Source organism: Babylonia areolata, chromosome 19 (assembly GCF_041734735.1).
Source record: "Babylonia areolata isolate BAREFJ2019XMU chromosome 19, ASM4173473v1, whole genome shotgun sequence".
Classification (NCBI taxonomy): domain Eukaryota; kingdom Metazoa; phylum Mollusca; class Gastropoda; order Neogastropoda; family Buccinidae; genus Babylonia; species Babylonia areolata.
In genome coordinates, this window is record NC_134894.1 from 64,068,848 (window position 1) to 64,078,482 (window position 9,635).

Below are 9,635 nucleotides of genomic sequence, written 5' to 3' on the forward strand. Positions count from 1 at the left end.
CAGTGATAATGATGATAATGACAAAAATGATAATGAGAAGAGGATGAGGGACAAGAAGAAGAAGGAGGAGACTGGATGAGGTCTTGATGGGCATGGTACCCTGCCAGAGGAGTGATCTTGCCGCATTCCACAATAAAGTCAGCGAATAATGAAAATAAAATACCAGGCAAAAGAGATCACACAGTACACAGAAAGCAGTAAAGTAACGAATAGTGTATGATTATTACCACTTGTCTTATTCTTCTTTCACTAAATCTACAATGTAAGGCTCTTGTAGAATAAGCGATTACGAGTCATCATCAGTATTGGCATCATCATCATGTTCATTCGTTAACATGATTTTCATTCTACCTGATCGATGGGCGCAAAAGCCAAGTGGTTAAAACGCTGGACTTTCAATCTGAAAGTCCTGGGTTCGAATCTCGGATAACGGCGCCTGGTGGGTAAAGGGTGGAGAATATTTTCCGATCTCTCAGGTCAACATAAGTGCAGGCCTGCTAGTGTCTGAACCCCCCAAGCAGAAGATCAAACATGCACGTTAAAGACCCTGTAATCTATGTCAGCGTTCGGTGGGTTATGGAAACAAGAACATATCCAGCATGCACTCACCCCGAAAACGGTATATGGCTGCCAACATGGCGGGGGAAAACGGTCATACACGTAAAAGCCCACCCGTGTATGCACATAAAGTGAATGTGGGAAGTTGCAGCCCACGAACAAAGAAGAAGCCTGACGCCTGGATGTGAGAGTGGTGATGTGTCTCAGTGTTCATGAACAGTGACATTTGCTGCGTGATTCCAATCATCACCATTCATGGCCACCATTGTCCTCTCTGTGTCTGGCAGTCTGTCTGCAGCCCACGAACAAAGAAGAAGAAGAAGAATTGTACCTGATCGAAGGTTCCGAGGGCAGCCCACTTGTTGTAGAGAGCCTGTGATTCCTCCACACTGATGCCGGGCCGGTAGATGAGCTGACTCAGTGTGGCGATGTCGTTGAAGTTTTCTCCCTGCTGCTTCATCGTCTCCATTTTGGGAAATGGGCTGCAGACAAAAGATGGAGAACAAAAAAGGCAATGGTATAATGTGACTTCCGTGTGTGGGGTGTGGGGGATGGGGTGGGGGTGGGGACTTGGCGGGGTGGGCGGGGAGTGGGGAACGAAATGGAAAGCTCTTTCAGCAGTATTTCTGCAGAAACGCGCTATAAAAAATGTCCATTATCATTATTATTTTGATCATCAATCAGTTCAATGGATAAAGATCGGGTTATCTACGAAATATGTGTCGCACTGAGAGTCTGTGATATATCATTAAAAATATCTGTTTTGTTTGTTTGATGTTTAATAATGATCAAAATATAGAATAAAATATTTTTTTAAAAACTGACGAGCAAGAACTAAACACAAACTAGACAAAGAAACACTCTGCAGATCAAACATCGCCGCAAATACCGAACACTTTCTGATTTGCTCATTTCCTTCACAGTATAATCTATTAGTCTTCTCTCTCTCTCTCTCTCTCTCTCTCTCTCTCTCTCTCTCTCTCCACCATGTCACAGAGTTTCACAGAAATCCATCCATGTTTTCCCAAGCCACAGCACCATTTACATATCTCCAGCCCACCCCGCAGAGGCGAGGAGCTGAACGAAACATCCCTGGATCCAGACACAATGCACTGTGCAGCACGCACTTACACAGCTTTTCGTTTTTCACAAAGTCGGCACTCATACTTGTGTAGATATTCATTGATAATTTGTTGTTGTTGTTGTTTTCTGTTGTATTCCCTTCTCCACAGCTTTCTCTCTTTCTTTCTCTCTGTCCTTCCAGAAACTATTTAAAATGGAAATACAGGGGCGGGGTACGGGGGGGCGGGGTGGGGGTGAGGATGGGGTTTCGTTCACTTTACAGATCTTCATTCAGTCACAAAGTCCAATCTTTTCTTCCATATTCCAAAATCCCATTTGTAGAACATGCAAGACACAAGACAGAAGCGACAACAAAGTATTAACATTTCACATGACACATCAACACAAAGTATTAACATTTCACATGACACATCAACACAAAGTATTAACATTTCACATGACACATCAACACAAAGTATTAACATTTCACATGACACATCAACACAAAGTACTAACATTTCACATGACACATCAACACAAAGTATTAACATTTCACATGACACATCAACACAAAGTATTAACATTTCACATGACACATCAACACAAAGTATTAACATTTCACATGACACATCAACACAAAGTACTAACATTTCACATGACACATCAACACAAAGTATTAACATTTCACATGACACATCAACACAAAGTATTAACATTTCACATGACACATCAACACAAAGTATTAACATTTCACATGACACATCAACACAAAGTATTTAAAAAAACAAACCCATTACAGAACACCTTGTAATAAAAATTAGTAAGTGGACTTTCTTAACCGATATAACCATGAGCATTTGCCCACAAACTTGGAAGAAGAAGAAGGGTGTAATTACCTGTGTTTTTCGGAGCTGTGTTGGCGTGAGCTGGCAGTGGTGGGATTGAAGCAGCAGTCAGTCACCTTATCCACGTAAGGACCCACCACGTGGCTGTATTTATACTCACAGCTTGACCTACTGCATACGTCAGACCAGGTGACACACCCTCAAATTCCCTCAACCCCCCCCTCCCTCTGTGCCTCCTTTTCAACAGCATCTGTCCCCCCCCCCCCCCCCCCCAACCATTCCCCTCTCACCCCCACAACTCTCATCCCGCCCCTTTGCCTGTCTCTAAGTATTGTTGATGGCCAGCTCAGAGCAAGATTAATTGTTGTTGTCACCTGTGAAATTTGGGATCTTTTCTAAACTGTCTCTGAACTTTTGTGTATCTGGGTTACACTGTTGTTTCTTCTCCACCTCCTTCTTCTCAGTAGTAGTAGTAGTTCAACGAGGAAGGTGGCAGAATGGTTAAGACGCTCGTCTGGCAATACAGTCCGTGAGCGTCTGGGTTCGAATCCCGCTCTCGCCCTTTCTCCCAAGTTTGACTCTGGAAAATCAAACTCAGCGTCTCGGATTCGGATGAGACGATAAACCGATGCACTTGGCGCACTGAAAAAGAACCCATGGCAACAAGAGTGTTGTCCTCTGGCAGAATTCTGAACAAGAAACCCACTGATGAGTGCCGCGGACTAGGCCGGCAGGCTCTTCAGCTCTCTCAAGTTTTTAGTGGATTGTTTACTTCCACGATTTAAATCGTGTTTGTATCTGTCACACTACTTGGTGATGGACATACATTTAATGTGGTGGTTTTATCCTGCTCATCCATGTGCCTTTAAACTGTTCGGACTTTTTTTTTCTCTGGGCTTTAGTTTCGTATCGCCGTCCGCCATCGCTGGAGTATGGCCAACGCGCAGAGTTCAGTGCAAAACATCAACACGCGCCTCGCCTTGCACGTGCATCAGTTGGGCACCATTTGCTTACACTGGGACAGCGCTCACACACTCTCTCGTTTATCTCAGAATGTGATACGAAGTCTCAAACACTTGAACATTCGTGAAAAAACAACTATCTGGTCGGCCAGGGATGGGAGAACGGAAAAGGAAAGTGATACGTGTCGTTCAAGGCAGTCTCAACATTTCAAATCCCAACCACCACACAAGAATCACAAGGTGAGAGTAAACTCTTCAAATCTTATTCATATAATCCCCATGAAGAATTCACAGTCAACTAACATACCCTCTCACCCTTCATGTCTAAAACTGATGTGTGTGAACGTTCAGTCATATGCAGACAGAAGGCCGCTTTTATTCACGATGTGATTGTTGACCATGCTTTTGACATCGCCATACTGACTGAGACCTGGTTGTATGAGCAGGGAGACGAATTATATATAGCGCAGCTTACGCCGCAAGGGTACAAACTGAAATCATTCCCTAGACAAGTTAGGAAGGGAGGTGGTATTGCAACCATTATGAGAAGCCATTTTCAGGATATTTGTACTTTAAAACCCCTCGGTTATACATCATTTGAGAGTGTAACGTTGAAGGTTGATGGAAATAATTCTGTGTGCCATATCAGTTATTTGCGTATATAGACCCCGACCAAGTCGACACAATAAACGTAACACTCAGACATTTGTTACTGAGATTTCTAATCTCCTGGATATATACAATCTGGAGGCATGGGACTTAGTATTAACTGGCCATTTTGACCTTCATAATTAACAGACCAGCAGTTAAGATGTATGACGGTTCGTACCCTGCTCCATGACAAGGGTTGAAACAGCTGACATGTGAACCACACACTCCACTGGCTTGTGGTTCCAGAACACATTCCCCACCACCACCACCCCCCCTCCCCCCCCACCCCGTTTAAGGTCACAGACTTGGCTCTTGCTGACTACATGGCAATTCTTTGACATCCCTTTAAGAGACTGAAGCGGCCTGTCCTCAGAGTGAACAACTGTGGTCTGTCTGTCCTCACTGTGGTCTGTCCTCACTGTGGTCTGTCCTCACTGTGGTCTGTCTGTCCTCACTGTGGTCTGTCTGTCCTCACTGTGTCTGTCTGTCCTCACTGTGGTCTGTCTGTCTGTCCTCACTGTGGTCTGTCTGTCTGTCCTCACTGTGGTCTGTCTGTCTGTCCTCACTGTGTCTGTCTGTCCTCACTGTGGTCTGTCCTCACTGTGGTCTGTCTGTCCTCACTGTGTCTGTCCTCACTGTGGTCTGTCTGTCCTCACTGTGGTCTGTCTGTCCTCACTGTGGTCTGTCTGTCCTCACTGTGGTCTGTCTGTCTGTCCTCACTGTGGTCTGTCTGTCCTCACTGTGGTCTGTCTGTCCTCACTGTGGTCTGTCTGTCCTCACTGTGGTCTGTCTGTCCTCACTGTGGTCTGTCTGTCCTCACTGTGGTCTGTCTGTCCTCACTGTGGTCTGTCCTCACTGTGGTCTGTCTGTCCTCACTGTGGTCTGTCTGTCCTCACTGTGGTCTGTCTGTCCTCACTGTGGTCTGTCTGTCTGTCCTCACTGTGGTCTGTCCTCACTGTGGTCTGTCCTCACTGTGGTCTGTCTGTCCTCACTGTGGTCTGTCTGTCCTCACTGTGGTCTGTCTGTCTGTCCTCACTGTGGTCTGTCCTCACTGTGGTCTGTCTGTCCTCACTGTGTCTGTCTGCCCTCATTGTAGTCTGTCCTCACTGTGTCTGTCTGCCCTCATTGTAGTCTGTCCTCACTGTGGTCTGTCCTCACTGTGGTCTGTCCTCACTGTGGTCTGTCTGCCCTCACTGTGGTCTGTCTACCCTCACTGTGGTCTGCCTGCCCTCACTGTGGTCTGTCTACCCTCACTGTGGTCTGCCCTCACTGTGGTCTGTCTGCCCTCACTGTGGTCTGCCTGCCCTCACTGTGGTCTGCCTGCCCTCACTGTGGTCTGTCTGCCCTCACTGTGGTCTGTCTGCCCTCACTGTGGTCTGCCTGCCCTCACTGTGGTCTGCCCTCATTGTGGTCTGTCTACCCTCACTGTGGTCTGCCCTCACTGTGGTCTGTCTACCCTCATTGTGGTCTGTCTACCCTCACTGTGGTCTGCCCTCACTGTGGTCTGTCTGTCCTCACTGTGGTCTGTCCTCACTGTGGTCTGCCTGTCCTCACTGTGGTCTGTCCTCACTGTGGTCTGCCCTCACTGTGGTCTGTCCTCACTGTGGTCTGCCTGCCCTCACTGTGGTCTGCCCTCACTGTGGTCTGCCTGCCCTCACTGTGGTCTGCCTGCCCTCACTGTGGTCTGCCTGCCCTCACTGTGGTCTGCCCTCACTGTGGTCTGCCTGCCCTCACTGTGGTCTGCCTGCCCTCACTGTGGTCTGCCTGCCCTCACTGTGGTCTGTCCTCACTGTGGTCTGCCCTCACTGTGGTCTGCCTGTCCTCACTGTGGTCTGCCCTCACTGTGGTCTGCCTGCCCTCACTGTGGTCTGCCTGCCCTCACTGTGGTCTGCCCTCACTGTGGTCTGCCTGCCCTCACTGTGGTCTGCCTGCCCTCACTGTGGTCTGTCCTCACTGTGGTCTGTCCTCACTGTGGTCTGCCCTCACTGTGGTCTGCCCTCACTGTGGTCTGTCCTCACTGTGGTCTGCCTGCCCTCACTGTGGTCTGCCTGCCCTCACTGTGGTCTGCCTGTCCTCACTGTGGTCTGCCCTCACTGTGGTCTGTCTGTCCTCACTGTGGTCTGCCCTCACTGTGGTCTGTCCTCACTGTGGTCTGTCCTCACTGTGGTCTGCCTGTCCTCACTGTGGTCTGCCCTCACTGTGGTCTGCCCTCACTGTGGTCTGTCCTCACTGTGGTCTGCCTGTCCTCACTGTGGTCTGCCTGTCCTCACCGTGGTCTGCCCTCACTGTGGTCTGCCCTCACTGTGGTCTGCCCTCACTGTGGTCTGCCCTCACCGTGGCCTCACTAGCTCAGAGAGCAGGGGTTTCACCCACTTCCGTCTGCGCTGTCTTCCATTTTCCCAGAGCTGTTCTCCCTTCTCCTAGCTCCTCTGGACACATGCCTTCACGGTCCTTCTCCAGCTGTAGTGATCTTCAGCCACCGCCTCCCAACCTGCTGGGTGCATGTCGCCTACCCTCATACCTTGTTTGCAGACGTCCCTGTAGCGTAGGACAGGTCTTCCTGCAGGTCTGGAACCAGTTTCGAGCTCGCCATAAAGGATGTCCTTGGGGATTCGCCCGTCATCCATTCACCTGACGTGGCCGAGTTGAGGAGTGCATACATGCTGGGGAAGCCTGCCTGGTCCAGGACTTTCTTGTTTAGTAAAATACAGGACTGTCATTTTTTCCAGTGGCGCTGTACCGTGGAGACACACACAGAACCAAAATTTCACACGGTAACAGTTTTCACTTCGACATACCGGTTTTTGCTTCTTTCATTATTTTTGTTTTTCATGGTACTGAAGACTCCCCCCCCCTGTCTTTTTCCTCACCCAGTTTCTCCTTCTCGACGTTCCTCTGACGATTGAGCTGTGGCCTTCACCCTTACTCACAGTCACGTGACTGAGTCCGGTTCGGGCCGGTTGTGAAACGTCTGTAGAACGTTCATCCACTTGTTGAGCAACTCTGTCCGCCGCCTCCCTCCGTGGTGTAGACGATTGTCTTTTTTCTTTTTCTTTTTTTCTTTCTTTTTTTAAAAATCAGATTAACAACACGAATTTCGCCGTTATCCTCATCATCAACACCTCACTGGCATCAGTATGGTCATCATTACCACCACCTGTGTCATCATTATCGTCATCATCGTCGTCGTCGTCATCGTCATCATCACCATCATCATCATCATCATCGTCATCGTCGTCGTCATCATCATCCCCATCATCCCTATCATCATCATCACCATCACCATCACCGTCATCATCACCATCATCATCATCACCATCACCACCATCACCATCATCATCACCATCATCATCACCATCATCACCATCACCATCATCATCACCATCATCATCATCACCATCACCATCATCATCACCATCATCATCATCACCATCACCATCATCATCCCTATCATCATCATCACCATCATCACCACCATCACCATCATCATGACCATCATCACCATCATCATCACCATCACCACCATCATCATCACCATCATCATCACCATCATCATCACCATCATCACTCTTTACTCATTAGCAGTGTCTTCGTCGTTGCCATCATCACTGCCATCAACATCGCTATCACTTTAAAACACACCGTCGTTTATATCATCATCATGATGACGCAGTGCTGTTGATACAACGCATAGTATCATTTACATGGAATACAGTGTCATTTACATGGCCTACAGTGTCTTTTACATGACCTGCAGTATCATTTATATTTACATGACCTACAGTAAATCCTGTTTTAGAAAAATACACGCAGGTTATGAAAGAGGCAGACAGACAGACAGACAGGCAGAAAACACTGAACGAACACTGAACACTATATTGTTAAATGTCATCAGCTGTACAACTCCATTGAAACAGACAGACAGAAAACACTGAACACTATATTGTTAAATGTCATAATCTGTACAACTCCATTGAAACAGACAGACAGGCAGAAAACACTGAACACTATATTGTTAAATGTCATCAGCTGTACAACTCCATTGAAACAGACAGGTAGACAGACAGGCAGAAAACACTGAACACTATATTGTTAAATGTCATCAGCTGTACAACTCCATTGAAACAGACAGGTAGACAGACAGGCAGAAAACACTGAACACTATATTGTTAAATGTCATCAGCTGTACAACTCCATTGAAACAGACAGACAGACAGACAGACAGACAGGCAGAAAACACTGAACACTATATTGTTAAATGTCATCAGCTGTACAACTCCATTGAAACAGACAGGTAGACAGACAGGCAGAAAACACTGAACACTATATTGTTAAATGTCATCAGCTGTACAACTCCATTGAAACAGACAGACAGACAGACAGGCAGAAAACACTGAACACTATATTGTTAAATGTCATCAGCTGTACAACTCCATTGAAACAGACAGACAGACAGACAGGCAGAAAACACTGAACACTATATTGTTAAATGTCATAAGCTGTACAGCTCCAATGAAACAGACAGGTAGACAGACAGATAGAAAACACTGAACACTATATTGTTAAATGTCATCAGCTGTACAACTCCAATGAAACAGACAGACAGACAGGCAGAAAACACTGAACACTATGTTGTTAAATGTCATAAGCTATACAACTCCATTGAAACAGACAGGTAGACAGACAGACAGACAGAGTGCTAGACAGACAGACAGAAGAATTGTAGAAGAAAATTTTCAATGTTACCTCAATCCATTCCTGTGAAAACAGTGTTGGTTCTTCGCTCCATAGAGTATGTATGAAGAACTGTTGGACTGCCTGTCGATCTGACGTGTCTGTCTGTCTGTCTGACTCACTTTCTTTCTATCTATCCATCTGTATGGCTGTGTCTGCCCCACCTCCTCTGTCTCTCTCTGTCTCTCTCCGTCTCTCTGTCTCTGTCTCTCTCTCTCTCTATCCATCTGTGTGTCTGTCTGCCACCTGTGTGTGTGTGTGTGTGTGTGTGTGTGTGTGTGTGTTTTGTTGTTGTGGTTTTGTTTTGTTTCGTTTTTCTGCCGGCTTATGAATTCTAAATGAATACATTCAAATGTAATCAATAGCTGTACCCACTGTGCCACTTTGACTGCCCCCCCCCCCTCTCCATTATCTGATTTTCTCTCTCTCTCTCTCTCTCTCTCTCTCCATAACAGTTCAGATATCCATGCTTCGAAACGAAACCAGATATAACCGGATCCATGATATTTATGAGCGTGTCACTCGCTATCTCTGTTCTTCTTTTTCTGTGGCGGGAAATCCGGGTCACATGAAAACAAAACAAAACACACACACAAAAAAAACCCCGTCCACTTCAATTTTGTGTTAAGTCATCGGATAACCGAATTGTTCTGCAGTGAAACGAATAGGGGATGATGAAAGAAGAGAGAGGGGGAGGGGGGGCTGTCAAAACGCACAAAGTTTTCCAGCAAGGTCATTGCGACATATTTTCTACGTTTTAAGAAAACAGTCAAGCCGCCATACCTGTCATGTTCTGTGTTTCGTGAAAGCTATGTGTGCGAAC

The 9,635-nt window shown here is 46.7% G+C and overlaps 2 protein-coding genes across 2 annotated transcripts in view; one reads left to right on the forward strand and one right to left on the reverse strand.

Moving 5' to 3' along the window:
- The window catches only part of LOC143293940 (malonyl-[acyl-carrier protein] O-methyltransferase-like), a 13,611-nt gene extending 4,768 nt beyond the window's left edge, over positions 1–8,843 (reverse strand). The window contains exons 1-3 of the mRNA XM_076605333.1: positions 8,825–8,843; positions 2,517–2,609; positions 890–1,040 (exon numbers count right to left, since the gene is read on the reverse strand). Coding sequence (XP_076461448.1) covers positions 890–1,027 — 138 coding nt within the window. The 5' untranslated portion in view covers positions 1,028–1,040; positions 2,517–2,609; positions 8,825–8,843. The remainder of the gene's footprint in view (positions 1–889; positions 1,041–2,516; positions 2,610–8,824) is intronic.
- Positions 4,239–6,627, forward strand: LOC143293962 (uncharacterized). Its single transcript, XM_076605356.1, has 4 exons — positions 4,239–4,248; positions 5,210–5,472; positions 5,921–6,020; positions 6,482–6,627. Exons 1-4 carry the CDS (start codon positions 4,239–4,241, stop codon positions 6,625–6,627), a joined length of 519 nt encoding a protein of 172 aa, XP_076461471.1.
- Positions 8,844–9,635: the final 792 nt, after the last annotated feature.

What these genes read in the sequence shown, in the direction of transcription:
- LOC143293962 (XM_076605356.1), top strand. An exon ending in GTCTGCCTGCCCTCACTGTG is followed by an intron (nt 5,473 to 5,920) that starts GTCTGCCCTCAT and finishes GTCTGCCCTCAC; the next exon opens with TGTGGTCTGCCTGCCCTCAC. An exon ending in GTCTGCCTGCCCTCACTGTG is followed by an intron (nt 6,021 to 6,481) that starts GTCTGTCCTCAC and finishes CCATTTTCCCAG; the next exon opens with AGCTGTTCTCCCTTCTCCTA.